Below are 24144 nucleotides of genomic sequence, written 5' to 3'. Positions count from 1 at the left end.
TTACAACAACATCTTGGCAACAATCTTTGCCTTCTCTTTCTATTCTACTCTAACTGCTATTCTATTTGCTATTAATCATTAGCTATTCTAACCTCTATGAACTAACTATTAACCTTCTAGCTATTAGCCTTTACAAATGAGGAGCCAAGGCTTATATAGTGCTCTCAATACAATTCAATGGCTCAGATCAGTTTGAGATCAATGGCCAAGATTTTACAATGAAAAACCTAATTAGGGTTTGTTACAACCAACTCAATTTTGGCCAATGAAATAATTGCATTATTTGGACACATGTCTTCTCTGGAATATTCGACCAATGGATAACTAAGGTAGGTACATCGAAGTTAGTGTCATCTTTGATGAGTTAGGTACATTGAATCTGGACACGCTTAGGTGGACCAATCCGACTGGAGGAGTGATGATTGGGATGCCACCTTGTCTGACACTTGTAACTTGGTAGATGTTTCAATTTGATGATGCTGAGAAGATAACTTTAATTAACTCTTATGAAACTGTCTGCTTCTTCAACGAACCCTTGCTTTAACCTCCTTTGTCTTTGATGTGCAGGATGGATGATGTACCTTTCCTTAAAATGCTAGACTAGAAGAGGTCGTCCTTAATGATGCTGGACTGGAGAAGGTCGTCCTTGATCTGGCCTGGTCTTCTTTCATCTGCAAGACAAACTAAAAGATGATTAAGGTCATATAATAAATTCATTTCAACATAGTATTTTACACCTTAAATCATCAACAAAAGATATTAAAATGAAACTTGCTCAAGATTCTCCCCAGGGACAGGCCCTATAAGAATTTCGCCCTGGACCCTCTGGAAGGGTCAAGAGCGAAATTCACTTTTTGCTTGCCTATTCGCACTAAATTTTACTTTCTACACTTCACTTCATCTGGACTCCCTCATATTGAATCCACTTCTCAACTTGGCAACATTGGTTTGATCTTCACAAGGCTCAAAAAGGAGAATTCGCTCAAAAACCTAGCCAGGGATGGGACCTATCCAGAATTTCGCTCTGGACCCTTTGGAAGGGTCAAGAATGAAATTCCAATTTTAGCTCAAAATTTGCATCTTTGGTGGTCAAAAATCTTTCCAAGGAATTCCAAATAGCTTCTTCCACTCTAGTCTAGGCCTGACTTCACTCAAATCTTGAAGAAAATGGTGGTTTTTAGGGTTTTTGCTCTGGACCCTTTGGAAGGGTCAGGAGCGAAAATCTTGTTTTGAGCTTATTCCTCCATCACCTCATCTTGAATCAACCTCAAAAAGCAAGAAAACACTTCTCCTCACTCACCTGAGCTATAAAAACCTAAGTTTGACTTGATTTGGCAAGGAAAATGGGTGATTGTAGAATTTTCGCTCTGGACCCTTTGGAAGGGTCAGGAGCGATTTTCATCATTTGGCTCAATTCTCTCAAACTTGATAATCACTGGCAATTTGGAGTCATTCTTAAGGCCTTCTTTGATCTTGATCCTCACTAGATTTGGCATAAATTTAAGGGAAAAGATAGGTTTTGTACAATTTCGCCCTGGACCCTTTGGAAGGGTCAAGAGCGAATTTTGCATTTTTGGACAAATTCTATCATGTCTCTACTCCAAAATGCCTTCCAAGGCAAGCATACGCTATCCTTCTCCTCACCAAAGGCTAGGAATCCACAACTTGACCTTCCTCATGGGCAAACTAGGTGATTTTGGGAATTTCGCTCTGGACCCTTTGGAAGGGTCAGGAGCGAAAATCTTGATTTGCTTGTTCTCCTTCACCAAGGTCTATCTTTTTCACTTTCTATAGTTGGACTTTCATCCTTGGATCCCTCTCTCATGCTTGCAACATTTTGCTTGACTTCAAAATGACCAAAAAGGGATTTCGCTAGAAATCATGGCCAGGGACAGGACTTATAATGGATTTCGCCCTGGACCCTTTGGAAGGGTCAGGAGCGAATTTCTTCCTCTAGCCCAAAATCATCATTTTTGGAGACAATAATCTATTCAAGGGCAATCTCAAGGGCATCCCTCATCTTTATCTAGGCATAGCTTGGCACAAATTTTGGAGAAAATGATGGGTTTTAGGATTTTCGCTCTGGACCCTTTGGAAGGGTCAAGAGCGAAAATCTTGTTTTAGGCTCATTCCTCCATCATTTCAACTTGAATCCACCTTAAAAGGCAAGAAAACACTTCTCCTCACTCATCCAAGCTACAAAAACCCAAGTTTGACTTGACTTTGCCAAGAAAATAAGGGATTTTAGGAATTTCGCTCTGGACCCTTTAGAAGGGTCAGGAACGAATTTCCTATTTTGAGCTTGTTTTGACTACTCCATTACCTCAATCCAATATTCAAAGGCAAGAACACATCAAAGTCCTTCTAACCATGCCATAAAACTCAAGAATTTGACCATCTCCAAGAAGAAAATATGAGTTTCCAAGAATTTCGCTCTAGACCCTTTGGAAGGGTCAGGAACGAAATTTACCCTCTTGGCTAAAATCCTTCATTTTTCAATGCTTTCAAACATTTCCAATGGCAAAAGATGTCCATCCTTCCTTTCAAGATGCCTTGCAAATCAAAATTTGGTCAAACTAGGGAGGAAATGAGTCTTAGGAGGATTTTTGCTCTGGACGCTTTGGAAGGGTTAGGAGCGAAAATCTTAGTTTAGGCTTGATCACTCACTTTTCAAACTTCAAACCACCTCAAGAAGCAAACATAGATCATTTTCCACCTAAGGAACAAGGATTGATGCCCAAATCAAGTAGCAAATGAGGTTTATAGTGAATTTCGCTCTGGACCCTTTGGAAGGGTCAAGAGCAAGATTCTCTTTTAGGCTAAAATCTTGATTTTCTAAAGCATCCCACTCCCTCTCAGGGCAAGAACATACTAATTCCTCCTTCATCAAGCCAACGCCTAGCCAAAACAAGGAAGAAAACAAGAGCTACAAAGATTTTTGCTTTGGACCCTTTGGAAGGGTCAGGAGCGAAAATCATGTTTTGGGTTTGATCCTTGACTTTTCCAACTCTCATCCTCTTTGGGAGGCAAACATAGATCCCTCTCCTTTCATTTCCACCTTGGTCCTAACTCTGGCTAAAGGAAAAATGAGTGTTTTCAAGAATTTCGCTCTGGACCCTTTGGAAGGGTCAGGAGCGAAATTCCTAATCTTGGCCAAAATCCTTCACATTTTCACATCCCATCACCTCAAAACTAGAACATTGGTCTAAACAAGGGAGAAAATGAGGTTTTCAAGAATTTCGCTCTGGACCCTTTGGAAGGGTCGGGAGCGAAATTCCTACTTTAGGCTAATTTCCATCATTTTATCACCTCAAATCTCCTCTCAAAGACAAATGTGCATCAAAACCTTCCCATCACGCCCTAGAAGTCAACAAACTTGGTCATGTCAAAGAGCAAAGTGGAGAAAAATGAATTTCGCTCTAGACCCTTGGAAGGGTCAGAAGCGAAAATCATCCTTGGGCTCAAATCCTAACTTCATTTTCACATTTCCTCATTCAAACAAGCGTTTTTACCTTCACTCAAGCCTAGGAATGTGTTAGTTCTAGGTTTTGATCAAAGTAGAATGTCTTATGGAGAATTTCGCTCTGGACCCTTTGGAAGGGTCAGGAGCGAAATTCACTTTGGACCCTTTGGAAGGGTCAAGAGCGAAATTTGACATTTTGGTCTCTCCGTTAGGATCATTTTATGGAATATAACATTTAAGTATAAGTGTACTTTAAGTTATATTCCATATATACTGTCAAGATGTTTGAGAGTGGTTTCGGACCTCCAGGAGTTATATTGCAAAATCTATTTTTTGGAGGATTCTTCAGTTTTCCAGACTTAGTCAAATTTCAAGATCAGGACATTCCAGACAAGCAAATTTCAGGGCATTTGAAGATCAGGATGACGTTCCAGACTTCATCACTCACCAACTTGGCCTAGCTCGGACCTTCAAGAATGATACTCACTCACCAAGCAAGACACAATTAGCAACAAGATCAAAACCAGGCCCTAAGGAAGACTTTCAAAGAAACCCTAATTCTGGGGCCCCAAAGACTCAACCTAGCTCAAGCAGAGCCTGCTATCCAGGTGATCCCCCTGGCGACACTCGAAAAGCAAAGGCTAACAGACAAAACTCTAAAACCTAGAAAGCAAACCCCAGAAAGCAAAAAGTAGGGGTCCCCACTTGCAATGGGGCAATGTGTGAATACATCACAACACTACCCTCGTCATCTATTGGTTGAATTTTCAAAGAAGGATGTGTCCCATCAAATGTAATTGCATCATTGGTCAAGCATTAAATGATTTGTAATAAGTATAACCCTAATTAGGGTTTCTATCTTTCAATCTTGGCCATTGATTGAAAATCAACCTAAGCCATTCAACTGTAATGAGATCAATATAAAAGGCTCCACTTCTTCGTTTGTAAAAGGTAGTAGTTCAAGAACAGTCAATAGAGAGTCAATAGTTAATACTAGATAGCAAATATTCGAGTAGGAAGAGAAGGCAAAGATTGTTGCCAAGACATTGTTGCAAGAAGCATGTAAACTTCATTGAAGATATGGTGAAATTGATATGTTAATTCAACGATTTGCATGGTCTCTACTTCTCAATTTGTTTTTCATGTTGTTTAGATGAATGGAGGACTTTGTGTATGATCAATGGTGAAGTTCATATATCCATACTACTAACACCTTGCCGATGGTAACGTGCCCTGTGTAGTCAACTGGATCAATCTTAGCCAAAGCTTAACTTCAATTAACGCTTCTTCATTGATATGCATCAACTTGATGGTGTCTATGCTTGTGGTGATGATTTGAAAATCATCAAGCTATCCTTAGAAGATCGCACTAGCCTTGTGGAAATGTTCAATGCATGTCAAAGCAAAGCTTAGTTGAATTCCACCAAAGATTATCCATTGCTCTTACATTCCTAGAATTAGATTAGATATCTCTCAACCCTATCCTTTTTCCTTTTTTTTTCAAATCTAGTGAAATTCCATGTTCTAGTGACATTCGAACATTCAAGCATTCAACGTTAAGTCCACCTTGTGATCCCAACAATATCACATCATATACAATTGAGTCTATCCAAGAGCATGTCAAGACCTGACATTCGAGAACCTTGGAGTCGTCCCACTTGATCACGCAACTTAGCATTTGGGAGTCTTTGTTCAAAAGAGGATAGAATATTTAGTATTTTATTCTATGTTGTATAGTGCGTAAAAACACCATCAACAAGATCACCGATTTGAAAGACTTGATGAAGCCAATCTTAACATACACACGACGATGGGTAGACATCCAAATTCAAAAGTTGAAGAGCCAGGATGCACAACTGACATTCGAATTAATGGGAGAGACAAACTCATCCAATGAAGATACAAAAAACACAAGCGTGAGTGGAAGTGCCACCCAATCAGTTTACTCTAAAGGCTCAAAGAGGAAAAAAAGTCATAAAGAAGGATCGTCGCATAAGAAGCATAGATCAAATTCAAGTCGTCCTTCTACTAGTACTTCTTCCATACTTGATGTAGAGATGAATCAAACAATTGATAAAGAGAGTCAAGCACCTACAGGAAGCATAGATCATGGAGTGAAAGAATCCATGGAGTCTACAATCCAAAATAGCAGATGTGAGAAGATAGACAAAGAGAAACCACCCAAGTTCAAGACAATCCAATTCCACATGAGCAAGCTAATAGCAAAGCAAGTGAAGATGTGTATGTGGATATAAAGAATGAAGATGAAGAAGTAACCTCTCCACTCTGAGAAGGTCAGCAGCTCAAGGAGGTGCAATTAGGAGAAGAAAAACCTGCTATCCCAGCATGGCTTAAGGAGAGATTAGCAAAGGAAGTCATAGTGATAGAAGAAGAGCCTCTGGATGATTTAGATAGCTTCCTAAACAAAGCTCAAGAGACAGTTAAAAAGAAGACCACTAAGATGTCAAAGATAACAAAGGATAGTACAGGATCTCGAGTGATGTAAATTGCCACTCCAAGAGTAGATAAGCCTAAAAATGAGATCACAATGGAAGATTATGATTTGGAAACTATTGACTTAGGTCCTCCCACCATTGAGCAAGCAACGGAAGACTTGAATGATACAATGAAAAACAATCCATGATATGTTGAAGCTCGAAGTAGAGAAGAACAAGAAACTAGAGTAAGAAGTGAGTGTGTTGAGAAGCTACCTGCAGTAGTTCAAGGAACTGCTAAGGCAACATGACCCTTCAAGCACGGCATCGGCATTGCTTCCTCTAGACTTAGTTGACAATTTAAAGAAAATGAGAACTTCAGCTCATTTGATGGAGAATTGGATAAATAAGTCTTTCAAGAAAGCAAATGCATTTATAAAGGAGCTAGTAAGGATATTTGATAAAGTCTAAATTCTTCTTAAAAGAGCTCAAATCCTCTTGGTGTCTTATGATGTTTTCATTTTCACCAAAGAACACACCATGCCCAAATTGCAAGCAATGAAGAATTTACCTAAGCAAACATTGGTGAATGTAGTGTTGAAAGATGGGACAGTCGCCTGGTTTCTAGCAGTGGTATAACTTGCTCTGAATGAGGAATGTCATCTTCAAGGATGTCAACAGTGGTTGCACTCAAGTAGACAATGCAATAAACGTGATACATGGTAAGATTATGAAGGTAGCCAAAATCATATTGGAGAAGGAAATGAATGAAGGAATTCATATAGGTGTCGATCAATTGATTGAGAGAACGAAAGCCATATTCTTTGGGACAACCAGATCGCCTTCAGAGAACAGCTGGAAGGCATACACTCATTCATGGTACTTGCTAGCAAGACTAAAGACTTCGGACTAGGATGGGAGAAAACCTTTGCCTCTACCTTAGACGAGGTGAGCTTCATGGAAGATCAGTTGAAGAATGTTCTTGCTACTCGAATAACAAAAATTGAATTCATGGTGTCTAAATTCATTGAATTTGCAACAAAAGGATATGGGAAACAAACTTCTAGAAGAAAGTTTGTTATGATCCCATGTGGCATCATTTTTCTCATTGGAGGATTTTTCCTCGAAATTTGTGCCAGATGGACGTCACATTCCCATTGGCTGATATTAAATAATATGCAATAAGATTAGGTTTTGTTGTAACAAAAACTAATTAAGGTTTAAGTGCCAAGATCTTGGCCCTTGATTTTGATTTAATCTTGGCCATTCATTGTATTTGGGAGAACTATATAAGCCCCACTCATTTCATTTGTAAAAGATCGATTAAAGGAGTTAGAAGAATTGTTGCTTTGATGCTGCCAAAAATAATAAAGTCATTTAAGTGTAGGTGAAGTATTGCATTTTGGAGCATTTGTTTGTTTCTTCATCCTTTTATGAGAGAACTTAAAATTTAAAAGACAAAATAAAGATAGAATAGAATCTTGCTTAAGTATTTAGATGAATGAAAGAATCATGTGCATGATTGATAGTGAAGGTTTCATTGTTCATACTACTAATATTTCATAGATGGTGAAGTATCTTGTGTAGTCAACTGAACTCATTTTAGCCAAGCTTAACTCCAATTACTATTCCTTCATTGATATGCTTCATCTTGATGGTATCTATGTTTGTGGTAGTGATTTGAAAATTATTAGCTATTCCTAGAAGATCGCACTAGCCTTGTGAAGATGTTCATTGCATGTCAAAGCAAAGCTTAGTTGAGCTCACTTGAAGTTGTCCATTACTTGAATTCTTAGTGTTAGCTTAGTATCCCTAAACCTTACCTCTTTTTCACTTTTTTTTTCAAGATCATTAGTAGTAGTAGGAAAGAGCTACATTGCAACATCATTCAAAAAAACAGCATTCCTTGTGATTATCCTAGAACAATTATGTAAGTCCCTATGAGGAGCAGCAAACACATCAAACCATTGAAGCTATCCAACAAGTCAAGACTTGACATTGTAAACCTTGGAGTCGTCTCAAGTGATCCTTTCGTATTCAGCATTTGAAAAGTCTTTATTCAAGAGAGGATAGAGTATTCAATACTTTTTTGTGTGTTCAATTGTGCATGAAACTCACATCAACGGTTGGGAATAGGGGTTTGTCTTAGGTCAAACCCCGGTTTTGGAATTAACCATGAAATTGAATTGATAAATATAATGAAAGGCTGTAAATAAATACTTTCCTCTTGAGGGAAAGGCTGAAATGCTTGAAACAATAATATATACCTTGATGAAGTTTTGTTTGACCTTCACACAAAAGTTTTAGGGTTCATGTAGAGTGTCTTCATGAAACATTGATCATGGATGCCATCTTCAATACTAGAACTTGACTTCATTTTGGCTCCAAAGCTTGATTATTGGCTGATTGCTTGCTCACTTGAATTCGCCAAAGTGTAATTGAGATCATTGAAGATCGATTAGCTTAGCTTCGCTTAGGATTTCAAATGAGAGGGGTAGACCTCCTTTTATACTTGTCTGCCCGAAAAACAAATTGAATTTCCAAAACAAGTTGACACAAGATCAAATTTCTCACTCAAGTGAAATGACTGTTGTGAGGCCCCAATTAATGCCATGATTCGTAGGACCAATGAGTGGTACGCCCTGGTCCTTGTTGACATGCATTTTGTGACCATGCCCGACACATAATAAAGTTTCCCAACGGCTACTTTATCCTCTCTTGATCAAAATCAGATGTATGCTAAAATTGCAGGAAGATCATACATTGACTCCAAGTTTCCAAGTGCGTACAAGCGAATTTATTGTGGATATTGACTCGTTTGGCTTTGATGTTTGTTGGTAATCCAAGGGGACTTACGTTTGAATCATTCCTTCACTTCTTTGTTATGGCTGGAACTTCATCATCGAATATAGCAATTATGTGATGCTTCTGCCTCAAATGAACTAAACTGGAATAAATTGAAATTAAAGGGGAAAGGGTTTAGGAAGACTAAGCTAAATCTAAGAACTCAAGAGATAGCAATGCTTCAGATGAGATCAACCACACTTCACTTCGCCACTAGGAGACAACTACATGAAGCGGGTGCAATCTTCAAAGGTTGTGCTTGAAGGATTTTAAACCATTGATGAACACCATCAGAGAGCAATGTCCATCCCACCATTCAGATTAAGCACACATAAAATAGCTTAGTCCAACCTTGCACTACTGATAAAAAATCATCTATCAACAAAAGGTATGAGCAAGCAATCTTCACCTTAAAACACTGCAATCAACCTTGTTCATCTAAATGCTTCAAAAATAAAATTCTACTCTAAGTGAGGAAGGTGAAACCATGCAAATTTTGAAAAATAACTTAAGTGAGCACCATCAGAGAACAATGTATCATTTTTATTATCTCAATAACTTATCGCAATAATTTCATACAAATCTCCATGCTTTACAAATGAAGGGGTGACCCCCTTTTATAGGCCTCCGAGTGGAAAATGGACAGTCTGGATTACAAACCAATCAATGGCCAAGATTGATCATGCAAACCCTAATTAGGGTTTGACAAATAAATTGCCAAATACATGACGCCAAGTAGTGGGGAGAGTCATAAATGAGGAATCTCGCCCACTTTACATTAATTATCCATTACATTCAAAAAAATGGCCCATTATGTAATTAATGCACCATCACCTCCAAATTCGCCTAATGTGCAATAATTGAGCCATCTCCTGGAATATGGTAGCAGCCATGCATTAAGTATGACACTACTCGATCAAGATGTCCACTAGCAATAAATGCACCGTCATGCTGCCATGCACTCAATAGATTCTCGCCATGCAAATGGACCCCGCCATCATAAGAACTTTATAATTTTTCGAGTTTTGCTTCATTAATACAGAATATTCTCTTTGCATGTCGCCAACTCATCCTTTACAAGAATCTTTCCATTCCAAGCTCCCAAAAGACATTTTGGAAGATTTCTTGCCTTGGAAGAATTTTAACAATCTTTTCCACTTCTAAAGGATTCCTATACGTCCGAAATTCGAGGAGAGAAAATCTTTGTAGAGAGAGATTTTGTCCTTTAGGAAAATTTATGTGCACACTTCATCCTGAAGGAAGATTTTCTTGACCACTAACCATTTTTTTGCATTTAAGGAATTTAGTCTTGTTCTAAGCTATGGAGAGAGAAAATCTTCTCTCTTAGCCAATTTTTCTTGTGCTTTGAAATTCATCACTTAGGGCGAATTTGTTTTTTGAGAAGGAAATTTTGAATTCTTGAAGTTTTTCCTCTTGCTCTGAATTCTTTTCAATATCATCATCGGGCTTCATTTTCACCTTGTGGAAGAAATTGTCTAGGAAGGAAAAATTCTTTCCTTTACCATTCCAACACTCCTTTCCTGGCCTTGGGAGCAATCTGACTATTTAGGAGAAATTTATGACCTTGGAAGAAATTCCTCCATATGCTCATTTTGGCGATCATCCTCTGACTGGAGTACATTTTCCACTAAGTGAAGGAAATTTTACCTTGGAGAAAAATTCCTCCACACCTCCATTCTAGCGCCCTCCATCCAATCTTGGGTAGAATTTCTAAATCATTAAGGAATTCTACACTTGGAGGAAAATATCCTCTACTTCCCTAATTTGGCGCTCTCCTTATGTCTGGGTGCTAATTCCATGGTATGCAAGAACTTTGCTATGGAAGGAAAAATCCTTAACTACCTCAATCTGGCACTCATATTACTTCTTGGGTGCTAAAACCATATAGGGGAGGATTTTATCATTTTCTTGCTTTTCCTCCTTGACCCCAATCTAGTGCTCCAACTCTAGACATGAGCGCCAAAACCATGGTGTTAAGGATTCCCCCATTGGGCGCCCATCCATCTTGGAACCCATTTTGCCAACGCAAGGATTTTTCATTGATCCTTCATCAAACAACCAATTTTTTCTCATTTTCCAAATTTGGATGCCCATTTGGGATTGAAATGGGTTTTCTTTGCCTTGGGAGATTTTCAATGCTTTCCACTTCAAGAAAGAATTCCAGACTTGGCCATTTTTTATCAATTGTCTGCTTTTTCAACTTTTCGAATTTAGACATGGATTTTTAGGAAGGCTCTGTCTTCAATGTACCTCTGCCTGTGAAGACCCTGCCAAAAATAGACTTACCAAAAAATAGTAAGTACTTCAAAATGTCAAAATTAGGGCAAACTAGGGCAGGATGACTTACTAAAAATAGAAACTACTAAAAATAATAAGTTTTATTTTTGGCAAAATAAAGACAATCCGAGAGGCAATGAAATTTCCTAAAAAATAGGAAATTTCTAAAAATAGAAAGTTGCTCAAAATTTGCTTAAATTTCACTGGTAGCTTCCTTGAAGGATCCTAATTCCAATGCAATGTTCAGTTTTTTCAAAACCCTGAGGAAAATACCTCTAATCTAAGTCTAAAGGGTGAAAACCTAAAATGGACCAAACAAGTTCTAGACTTAGTCAAATATACTCAAACGACTTGCAAATGATCAAATTCACCCAAAACACTTGCAAACTGAGGAGACCAAAGAGACTGTTGTGAAAAGGCCCAAAGAACCAAAACTAAAATACCAAGAGGACCTAAAAAGTAGGGGGTCCCCATTTGGAATGGGGTGATGTGTGAAAACGTCGCAACACTCCTAATTTAGGACCAGGGCATAGGTTGCCCTAGTCCTGAAAATTAGGACTCCAAAATGGGGAGGGAAATGGACAAGTTATGAAAATGTCAGTTTGAGATGCGGTGTGAGCAAAATTAGCATTGCAATCAAGCATCAAAAGTCAGAACACCAGTGTGAGGCCTAGGTGAGGACATAATTGTAAGCGAGTACAATTTATGATGCTACATTAGGCTTTAAGATTTTCCAATCCACCTTCATTAGAGTTTGTCATGTCAATGATTTTTAAAAAATTTAACTATTCATGCAATGTGAATTGTGATAGTTAATATTTAAACAATTATCAATTTCTATTTATATTCATTTCTTTCTTAAAACTTTCAACTCCAAATAGTAACTCAATGTCACCCCCAAAAGCAATTTTTAGAAATATGAATTGTGCAAATGAATCAAGGAAAACAGAGAAGATAATGTGCGTAAAACCAAATAGCAAAGATGTATTAAGCTAGTTATATACAATTAAGAGCAAATGTGTGATGCCTATGTACTCATTCTTGTCTAGCTTCTCTCTCTACAAAAAAAGGTTGTATACAATACTATACAAAGACCTAAGAGGAAAGGAGATGAAGCATAAGATTAAACCAAACCATTTCATATACTATTTCTCAACCATTCACAACCGCTAAAGAAAAGTGAGGCCTTCTCGTACTACTGAATTCAAGCTTCGAACTAAAAAAGGTGTGTATGAACCTTGCTTCCTGTCAACCAAATTGGCAGTTGCACATGAGGTACAAAAGCTAATATATTTGGTGACATTCAACCCAAGATATGGCAAATGTAAGTACTTATGCAACACTGCAAGAGTCTTTTCAACTCCAAATTCCATGCAATCTTGTTGAAATGAGTCTCCCATTTTTGCTTTTGTTTCTCTACCTCATGCAAAACACATAAGTGTCCAAGGCAGTATAGAGTCAATCCTAAAGGCAAAAATCTTGAGCTAAATTACTACAAAGAAAATTATAATAGAATTTTTGCAAAATCCATGTCAAATGGATACAATTATAACCATGCCCTGACTTCATGTCTACATGCAACAAGAAAAGAAAGGAGAGCTTAATATGATTGACGACTAAAATATTCTAAAAGTAGATTGGCACTTCCCTCTTATTCTTGATGTTCAAAGGGAGTTGTTGAAGATAAGAAGACCATTTTTTATGCCACCCTTGATACAACTTTTTCTAATTCTGCAAGAACTAAAGTGGCATATCATCTGTGTAGATCATAGTCTCCTTGCCCAAGATATAATGCTTACATGTTTGAACAACATAAAGCCCAAGATAATATGTTGGGTACTTCCTAGTGCAGTGAATATTTCACTATGGTAAGCAACTAGATGACTATTGAGTGAGTACTATTTCTTCAAATGCTTTATGTTGTGCAACTAACTTGATGAACATTGCTTTGGTGCCAACATTTGTTAACTTGGCTCAATGGCCAAGTCACATGAGAAAAAGCAAGTAGAAATCTCCTACAGAAATTTGTCAATCCCAAGAAGTTGCAAAGTTCTATGAGATTCTTTGGTCATGGCATCACAAAGGATTTGATGTTGTACACCAAGGGGCATTAATGAGCAATGAGTTTCTTGGATCTCAAGTTCAACCATCCAATAAAGTATGGTTGCAGGTGAGGTGTTAGTGGCAAGCTCAATATTTCAATTACTTCAAGAGAAATCAAGTTCTTCTAGCTTATGTTGTTAACAATGAAATGTATTGACTGACCATCAAAACACATTTGAAAATGGAACAACCTTTTTACTTCCTCTATGTTTGCAAGGGAGGTAGAGATGTTTGTTATACCAACGATAGCATTTGCTTTAGATTTCATGACCTAGTTACCCTTGTCCAATTTGACAATGCGTGTACTTGTTATTTCAAGTTATAGAAGTAGAGTCTTATGAGTGCAACATTCTTCAATGGAATGACCCTTGAATTATGAGCTAAAAATGACTTGCTTGGTATGAGACTTAAAATATTCTATATTAATTTTGACTTTGGCTTTTGCTTCAAACTTGCAAACAAGTTTGTAGGCGTCTTCAATTGAAGAGATCTATGGAAAATCCATATCTAACTAGATATTTGGTCTCACGCCTAACCAATATTTCAAAACGAGGTTGTAATCTACACCAAGTTTGAATACCAAAGTACGAAAGGTAATTGTATATTCCTACATTAATTGGTCTTGGCCATGGCACAACTGAGATAACTTGTACTAGTGATCATAGTTTCCAACAAGATAGTAAATTTATATGAGTGCAACTATGAAACCAATCCATTTGTCTGCAACTATGTTTAAGTCAATTTCTCTTATTGTGCAATAGTTATTCTACCATTTCTTTCCTAAGAGAGAAAGCTTCAAAAGAACGAACAAAAATCTTTTTTTGGTTGACAAAATAGCAATTTTCTAGGGTGTATATTTTGACTTCAAACGTAGGGATGTCTATATTGACCTATAACTTATACAATGAGTGACCACCAAACAACTGTTGTGAATTGAATGGAAGTTGAACATGCTTGAGTGGTGAGAGATGATCAACAATACCCGCTTACTCACATGGTGTACTTCCAAATTTCCAATTCTTCTTGTCATTGCAATGCATTCTCTTGTCATTTACTAAAACTACTTTGAAGTTGGCATCGTTGACGACTCATCTTCCATCTATATAGATGGGTATGATGAAGGCTCACAAGTCTCGAACCCCAACTTCATCTTTTCAAACCTTGTATGAGTGGGGCATATGAAGTGTATATGCTTTGATAACATTGATTCAAAACCCAAGAGTAAGCTTGATGGGCAACATTACTATATGGGTTTAAACAGGTTATATGCATAACTGGTTCATCACTAATAATGGTTAGAAATATGAAAATTGCCAATGAATCAAGGAAAACAAAGAGGACAATCGATTGACAATGTGTGTACAACTAAACAACTAAGTTATATTATGCTAGTTCTATACAATATCTATAAGTGCAAACATGTGATGGCTATGTACTCATTCTTGTCTAGTTTCTCTCTCTACAAAAAATGGCTATACATATTAACATACAATTAGAAAAGAAGATTGTGTTGGTTGAACTGAACCATTTCATATCCTACTCTCAACCATTAGCAACTATTGAAAATAAAATGAAGCCTAGTGTCACCACTAAAGTACCCTACGATTTGACATGTGGGTGTTAATGTGTGGATAACCCTATTATACAACTTGCAAAGGCTATCAAGAAACATCAATATCGGTGATGTGCTTAAGTGACCCAAATCTTCCTAGATCATTGTTTGATGAACATGTAACATACAATTGTGATAATATCTAATATGACTCGTGTAATCATCCCTTTACTATGAATAACAAAGATAATGAACCACCTACTTGGCATATTAGTTGCCTTTACAAGGGGCATTATTAAGTGCAAAGGTGCAACTTTAAAGATCATAATTGCTATTGAGAAAGTTAAAGCCTCTTTGATTTAGTAAAGCATAAATTAGAACTAAAAAAATCAATCCAAGAGGAAATGTCTAGGTTCATGATACCTCTTATGTTTTCCTCTTTAAATATTGAACAGCCTTTGGATACAAATAGAGGAACAAGAAGCAGATATAGAATTGGCTGATTTGTCTTATTCAAGTGTCATTCCATTCAATATAGCCAAGAATCTATGCTTATGAAATGCAATTCATAAAGTTGTTGAGTTTCGCAAAAAGAAGTATATACCTTCCACTTCAAAGGCTTTCATAACAACTGTTATGAATAGGTTGAAAGAAAGGGTGACTAATAAATTAGCAATGGTCAAAACCTCTAGGAGTGGAACACACTAGACAATATTTAATGATGGAGGTTAGATATGTGTCAACGGCTGATAGGATGCAATTCAAGTGGTTAGAAGTATGTACAAATATATTAAGGCATGCGTGCAACCCATTCTCCAATTATTTTGCTTCATGATTTGGCTGAATTCCCATGGGTACATGAAGTGATTCTAAGAGCGAAAGTAATGACAAATTTTATTAAAAAGACGCTACTTCACTTTGAATATTTACAAGCAACGTGCATCTAAGGAATTATTGATGCCTTGTCAAACAAAATTTGCCTCATTCTATATCACTTTGTAAAGAGAAGTTTAAGAGAAAACAGCTCTAATGTCTATTATTTGTTGATGTTCCAAAAAGTGAAAAGGTGATGTTCTTTCTAAAGTGACTAAAGAAATCAACATAGAGCAAAAAGAATATTAATGGGTGGACCAATTGTTGAAGTGCTTCAAATGGTTAATGGTGACACTTGTTGTCTTATTATAAGTAAGTTATTCAAAGACCACTCAATTATGTTGAACTTTGAAAGAAAAACATTCCAAATGGAAAATGATGCCATCACTAATGGCAACACCCCTCTTGTCTTAGCATGATTTATGAAAGCAAGAACAATTGTTAGTCATTCAAAAAATACTCAATAATTTAGTAGACTACTTTGAGATATAAGATACAATTGATACTAGATAAAAAATGATGCACGTCCCTTTACATACAAACAACTTGTTACTTGTTGCCTAAACTATTTCACATAGATAGACATAGTAATAGAAAAATTATGAGTACCCTTTGTAAAACCATTTGAAAGTTTCAACCTGATCCAACTGTTGCAAGTAAAATTAAGGACCAATGTTGAAGATACAAGACAGAAGAAGATATGTTCCAAATACTGACAGCCAAACACAACATCTCATATATTGAAATTCCTAGATAAAGATGGATGAGTTCCAATGAAGCAAATACTCGTGAACTACAACACTTTGTTATTTGAATATTGAGTTGTGGAACACATTCATTAACTTGTGATAGGTATTAGAACTGCTTTGATCATATCCATTCTTAAAAAGTACAATCTGTAGTCTACGATGTTGAGAGATCTTGTTTAAACCACCACTCATTCACAACTCTTAACACATTTCAAAAGCCATAGTCAATCCAGATGATCCTATATTTCTTGGTCATTAATTCATTGATGCATCTAGTAATGATCATATTATGCCAACTCAACAAAGTGCTTTTGACAAATTTGATCTGTTTCAATGCTTTAGAGTCTTAAACGTTTTACTATTATTTCTCAACAAGGCAACCATCTTGAAAATCTTTATTTGATATGTTTTCCATCTTTTAACTTTGATAACCTTATCATGCTTTATAAGTTTGGGCATCCTTTCATATGGTTTTCAAATCTATTGAGTAATATTTACCAATTTTGACAATTTTGTGATTCTTTTCCTTAGATTGAAGATAAATAAGTAATGTTTAAAATGCAAATTTGTATTATTCAAACATAATATCAGTTGACAATCGTGTTCTAAATTTTTACCTCACCAAACTCAAACACAAACCATGTGACTCAGAATAAAGATACTTTGTTTTCTTACGTTAATAACTTTATAACAATCAAGTCTTCTCAAGTAGAATAACAAATTGGAAAACCAGACACATACCTCTACAGGTTCAAACCAAACCTCTACACCCAATGCCTCCCCATAGCGATAATAGGACTGAGAACAAAAGAAAAAATTAGACAATGCAAGCCAATACATCTTAAATTTTGAAAATGTGCAAATATGTTTCCATGTGACACAAAGCAAATAATTAACCTTCGGATTTGGAATAACTTTAGTGCGCAAACTAGCAGATCGTTCTTCAAGCATAGCCTCACTAAACCCCGTTCCTTCAATCAAAATGAAGAAATTGTTTGTCAAAGAACCAATGATATCGAAAAATGACAAAAACCATAAAACACTTGTTTCAATATCTTCCAAATATATTAATTTAAATTCCCTTTTAATACAACAGTTTGACTCAATACTTACCTATTTTACATATACTTTGGTACTCTTCATTCTCTTCATCATAGCATGCAAGAAGAAATGCCCCATAAACTCCTATACTCATCATTAATAACAAAAGAGGCATAAATCTCACAATGACATGGAAACTACAATAAATTATACTAAGTTTAAATCTCCTCCTTCGTGCTTACCAGTACGTTTTCCACGTCCATGAAACGCCCCTATTGGTACAAGATCCAAAGAATCTCCAATACTGTGATAAATCCAATATATATATCTTATAAATAAGCATATGAAAATAAAGGAAAACAGACTCTAACGGGAAACTAGATTATGCCAGTAATAAAATAGCCTTCATCAGAAATGACAATTTTACAACACATACAATGGAAAAAATTCATCATAATAAAGACGAGAACATTCTCAACATGACCATTTGTCAAAAAACCTAAAACATACCATTAAATTTTTTCCCAAATCCTAGAACATGCCATAGAAATGAATAGTTTGCATAAATTATTCTCTTTGTCATTTTTTTTAGATGCATAATTCAGCAAAGCGTAGAGAGAAAATAAAAAGAAAAGAATCCCCAATGAAAGGATTGTTAAAAAAGTTATTATAAATGGGAAACTGATCCACTTGCTAGAGAATGGTGCAAACTCAATCAAATGGGGGTTCTAGAGCTAACAAGGATTCAGATGAGGCCTGAGTCACTGTTACAAGACCATGAGAGTAATATAATTTTCTGGATTACAAGAGGATTCAATATCCAATTCAGTAATGTAGCTAAGGTTATTGAAATTGACAAGTGTAAATTGTATCCTTCTGGATGGAAACCAACATCAATCTGAGCTTCCTACTTATTAGCCATTTACCTAAGAATTTGATAATGGAGATCCACGATCTCAGTTAAAAAGAACTAAGGTTTCGCATATACCTAAATAATATCACCTACTATCTTACTAAGTTTGCAACAATGGATATGATGTTCCATTTACTTAATCAGAACAATTTCCCAATGGGGATGGCAAATGGGAGCCGCTTTCCAAAAGAGAAAGGACACCCCCAATAAATCAGTCATTGAGAAACTGTAGAAAACTGAACATGAAATTTCTAACTAGAATACCTCTGTGTTTTAGTTTAAGGGTGCTAACCCACAATGCTTTCATGAAAGAGGTAATGGCAAATGAAACTGCTAATCATTTTACCATTAGAATTGATCAGCATTGAAGAGGAAAAAAAAAATTCTACTATTCCACCATCTAAACATTTGGAAAGGGAAAACATATTCTAGAAAATTGGAGAGCAGAAACTGTTTAAAGGCTTTAAAAACATTTGGAAAACATTGAGAATTTTGTAGTGCAATCTATTCTGTTGAAACTGCCTAGCACTTTCAGCTACTCTAGCACATGCCTTCATGATTTTATTTTTTATCTGAAACGTGTCAAAGTGAGTCCCCACTCTCCTTATTTTTTCTCAATTTTCTTGACACTCCTACCTCTCTTCAGGCTAATCAAATGGATGAGCATGTAATTAATGAATTCACTGCTTCTGATAGGGTGTTTGAGGGACGACAACCCCTGCAAAATGTGGTTGAAAACAAGAAGAATCTTGAAGAAGATAATTCATAAGTTTCCTGGCCCTGGTTAGATATCTCCATAAGGCCAAGCAATCTAAGGAGAAAAGTGTGATGGATTGGGGACTTGATGAGGGCAAAGAATGCCAGTATTCACAGCATATTGGAGGTTTGTTTGGCAAGAATTTGATGGGAGATCTTAACAGGACACTTCTTCCTATCAAAGAAAAAGGCCCTTAAGACCTAGATTCATCAGTTCATCCCTGACTTTTTTCATACTTTGAAGAAGATACTTGGTGAAAGTGTTAAAAACAGGTAATGATAGCCAACATTAGTCCTTTAGTAGTTGGTCAAATAGTTCAAAAGCTCTAAGTCAGAAAAAACTTGGCTTACCAAAATTTTAAGTCCAACTCAGAACTTGGCGAAAAACTCAGCATATTAAAAAAAATACAGAACTGAATCAATTGGATCTTACAGAAGTCCAATTGTATCTTATAGTGCTAAAAGCATAAGAAACGAATTTAATCCTTGCATAACTAGGAAAATTATTGAATTTTTGTTCAATTCCACAGCAATGCAGAAAAATCTAATTACTGGAGATTTTTTGGAAAGTACTCAGCAAAACCCCACAATAAAACTCACCAAAACTTTGGAATTTCTTGCCAATTACTTGATGCCAAGTTATTGGGCGATCAATTCACTGGCTAGTTTTGACCCATAAGTACTCACAAGTTGGTGCATTACTTGCATTTTGTTGGCCATCCTAACCATTAATAATTCTATTGATAGGGTACTGTTCTAGCACAATAGGAAGCAGCCGCTGCATCCAACTGGAAAAGGGAGCTCAAATTATGAAGAAGATGCTGATCTAACTGTTGCAAGGAAGTTTATGGACCCATCACCCATTAGAAACCTACTGTGAAAGAGCTATAGAGCTTTGTAAATAGCCTCATGCTTGGTTTTCTTTGGCAGTCTGATTAGATTTACTTTAAGGGATTTCCTTTAGAGTGTCAGTGGTTTTAATGATGATGACAGTAGCATTACTGAATTTAGAACTTATATTTGATTATAGTTTGCCCTAGTGTTGATGTGTTTTTTATGCACATGCAAACACAGAATAAAATACCAAGCTATCTTATCCTCTCTTGAACAAAGTTTCCCGACTGCTGAAGATCTCGCTGACGGATCAATCGGAGTAACTCCAAGGTTCTTGTATGTAGGGTCTCTACATGTGGATAAGCTTCTCACGGTATGATGTGATTTTGCTGGAATCACAAGGGGACTTACATTCGATGACCTGAGAGTCTGATTTGCTGGAATCACAAGTCCTATTTACTAACTGGAAGATAAAGAAATGGCAAAAGATACAAGGTTCGGGAAGTCTACTCTAAGACCTAGAATGCGAGAAGATGGATGAATGACTGGGTGGAGTCCTACTGGGCTGGGTCTCACCATCAGGTTGAACAATTCAACACCAACTCAGTGTGGTCTTCTAAGGGATGTTTCAAATATGTCCAAATCGTACACCATCAAATACTAATCACCATTCAAGATAATGCGTAAACAACAGAGGTGTTATGACTCGGGATTAAGCTCGTTCTATGCCAGTTGACCACGCAAGGCACTCTTACAGTCAGCAAGAGGCTAGTGGTTTGGACTAGGTGGATTCCATGCGAATGCATTCAATAACTTCTTTCATTCAATTTAATTATCTATCATCTAAAATGAAGATTCAACAAGAGACCATGCATATTGCAAAGAAACAATACACTTCACCATAACTTCAATGAAAATGGAGTTTATTTACAATCAATGGCAACAATTTCTTGCCTTGTCCTCCTAATCTACTCTAATTGCTATTCTATCAACTGACTATTCACTATTTCTCACTATTCACCGACTATTAACCTTTTACAAATGAGGAGCCAGGGTTTTATATAGAGAACCCTTTACAAACAGACGGCTCTGATTGACTTAAGAACCAATGGCTAGGATTACAAGATAGAAACCCTAATTAGGGTTTGTTACAACAAACTTCCTTAGCCAATTAGAAAATTACATTTCAGGAGTGAGGACCAATAGGAAGCAAGGGTAGGTACACCGAAGTTTGTGTCATCCCATTTGAGTCAGGTACATTGAATCTGGACATGCTAAGATGGACCAATCTGACTGGAGGCAAAATGACTAGGATGCCACCTTGTCTGACGTTTGTTTCTTGGTTGATCTCTTTTCTATCTCAATTTGATGAATGGCGTATTCCTTGATTCTCTATGTGCTTAACCAGGCTTCCTTATTGTCAAGTCCTCCTTCTCCAGTAGCATATCTCGCCCTGAAGTGTTGGCAAAGCCTTTCTTTGTCATCTTGTGGTAGAATGAGGTCTTGAGGCTAACTTGAACTCCTTGAACACCCCTAGTCTTCCAACGCTTCAAAGCACCTTGAGTCCTCCCTTTGTGCATGTGGAACATCCTTGATGATGATGGACTGGAAGAGGTTGTCCTTGCCCTGGCCTGGTCTTCTTCCATCTGCAAAATAATCCAAAGGATGATTAAGCACATATGACATTTTCATTTCAACATAGTATTTTCCACCTTAAATCATTAATGAGAAGACATCAAAATGGAATTTCGTTCAATATCCTCTCCAGGGACAAGCCCTATAAAAATTTCGCTCTGGACCCTTTGGAAGGGTCAGGAGCGAATTTTGACAAAGTTGCTCAATCAAACCTCATTTTCAACATCACTTCACCAAGATCAAGTCATTTACCTCCAAAATTGCCAAGGAATAGGTTTTGCTCAAGGACCTAGGCAAAATATTATACCACTTAGGAATTTCACTCTAGACCCTCTAGAAGGGTCAAGAGCGAAATTCTTGTTTAAGCTCAAATTCAATCATTTTATTGGTTCAAAATGCCTCTAAGACAAGCATATGCTATCTTTCTCTTGTCCAAAGCCTAGGAATCCATGTTTTGACCTTCATCATGAGCAAGTTAGGTAAAATTGAGAATTTCGCCTTGGAACCTTAGGAAGGGTCAGGAGCGAATTTCTTCCCTTAGCTCAAAATACTCACTTCTTTCACTCACAATCCCCTCTAAGGCATGCTTGTGGCAATCTTTAAGCCTAATCTACCTTGATCATGGTCTAGCACAAATTTGGAAGAAAAAGGACTTTTTTGTGAATTTCGCCCTGGACCCTCTGGAAGGGTCAAGAGCGAATTTCTAGTTTTAGGCTTGATCTTACACTTCCTTTACCTCAAATCATCTTGCAAGGCAAGAATACCTCACTCCACCTTCAACCATGCCTCAAGAATCAATGTTTTGGCTTCACCCAAGGAGAAAATGGTGGATTTGAAGAATTTCGCTCTGGACCCTTTGGAAGGGTCAGGAGCGAATTTCTTATTTTGAGCTTATTCCTTCATTCCTCTCACTTCACACCCATCCAAGCCATAAAAAACCAAGGACTTGACTTGCTTTGAAGGGAAAATAGATGATTTTAAGAATTTCGCTCTAAACCCTTTGGAAGGGTTAGGAGCAAAATTCATGTTTTTGCTCAATTCCTTCAAGTTTGAAGATCATCAACAAGTCAAAGACATGCCTACAGACACCTCCCATCTTAATTTACCCTAGCCCACAGTTGACTTAGCATAAATTTGAGAGAAAAGAGTGGTTTTGTGAAATTTCGCCCTAGACCCTTTGGAAGGGTCAGGAGCGAATTTCCCCCTCACCTTTTATTGCTTTCAATCATTACCCAAGGCAAGAACATGTCCATCTTTCTTCCAACATGCCTTGGACACTAAGAACTTGGCCAAACAAGGAAGAAAATGAGGTCCATGGAGATTTTCACTCCAGACCCTTTGGAAGGGTCAGGAGCGAAAATCATGTTCTAGGCTTGATTCTTCATCTCTCCAACTCCAAACCACCTCAAAAGGCAAAGACACATCATTCTTCTTCCAACTACGCCCAAGGAGCTAGGTTTGTATGCAAACAAAGAGGAAAAAAGGTTTCTTCTAAGAATTTCGCTCTAGACCCTTTGGAAGGGTCAGGAACGAAATTCATATTTAGGCTCAAATCTTGACTTCATTTCTCACATTTCTTCATCCAAACAAGTGTTTTGCCCTCAATAATGCCTGGGAATGAGTTAGTTCTAAGTTTGGGTCAAAGTAGAATGTCTTATGGAAAATTTCACTCTGGACCCTTTGGAAGGGTCAGGAGCGAAATTTGACATTTTGGTCTCTCCGTCAAGATTCATGTATGGAATATAACATTCAAGTATAAGAAAGAGACATTTCCTTTAAGTTATATTCCATATATACTGCCAGGATGTTTGAGAGTGGTTTCGGACTTCTAGGAGTTATAATGCAAAATCTAGTTTTTGGAGGATTCTTCAATTTTCCAGACTTGGTCAAAATTTCAGGATCAGGATGACATTCCATACAGCCAAATTTCAGGACATTTGAAGATCAGGATGACATTCCAGACTTCATCACTCACCAACTCGACCTAACACAGAACTTCAAAGAGGATATTCACTCACCAAGCTTCATTGACCTCCTCAAACTCAAACAAGACATAATTAGCAACAAGAGCAAAACCTTATCCTAAGGAAGACTTTCAAAGATGACCCTAACCTGGAGCATTAACTGACTCACCATTAGCTAAAACGGAGCTTGCCATCTTAGTGATCCCTCTAGCAACACTTAGAATGCAAAGGCTAACAAACAAAACCCTAAAAGACCTAGAAAAACAAACCCCAGAAAGCAAAAAAAGTAGGGGTCCCCATTTGCAATGGGGGCGATGTGCGAATACATCACAACACCTAGACAGAATGCTTGTAGAGCCGATCTAGATATTTGATACACTAAGAGCTGAAACTTTGTTGTGCCTTTGAGTTTGGATATCCAGTAGATGCCAAATCCATCAATGTTATGTCGATTTTTTAAAAATCGATAGAATTTTTATTTTATTTTTTAAGTCAAAAATGTTAAGGAGTTAAAAAGTGGGAAGCATTGAATATTGAAGGCCAAGAAAAAAATTGAATGCATACAAAGGCAGGTGAATAAACTCTAGAACTGTAATATATAATCAAGTCAGCAAATCACAACCTCTCGCAATATCAGTAAAGATTATTTATAGAAGTCATTGTGGAAAGATTATGTATAGAAAA

General features: G+C 36.9%; 1 protein-coding gene across 2 annotated transcripts in view; it reads right to left on the bottom strand.

The window, feature by feature from the left end:
* LOC131073776 (DNA ligase 1) overlaps positions 1–24144 on the bottom strand; it is a 191382-nt gene that overhangs the window by 69023 nt on the left and 98215 nt on the right. Inside the window, exons 11-14 of one of the 2 annotated variants that reach the window (XM_058010272.2) lie at positions 17601–17662; positions 17431–17463; positions 17215–17288; positions 17059–17115 (exon numbers count right to left, since the gene is read on the bottom strand). In XM_058010272.2, coding sequence (XP_057866255.1) covers positions 17059–17115; positions 17215–17288; positions 17431–17463; positions 17601–17662 — 226 coding nt within the window. Of the gene's footprint in view, positions 1–17058; positions 17116–17214; positions 17289–17430; positions 17503–17600; positions 17663–24144 lie in introns of both variants that reach the window. The other variant, XM_058010271.2, reaches the window with a different exon arrangement.

Source organism: Cryptomeria japonica, chromosome 1 (genome assembly GCF_030272615.1).
Source record: "Cryptomeria japonica chromosome 1, Sugi_1.0, whole genome shotgun sequence".
Taxonomy (NCBI): Eukaryota; Viridiplantae; Streptophyta; class Pinopsida; order Cupressales; family Cupressaceae; genus Cryptomeria; species Cryptomeria japonica.
The sequence above is the reverse complement of the archived record's forward strand: the minus strand, read 5'-3'. Positions and strand labels throughout refer to the sequence as shown.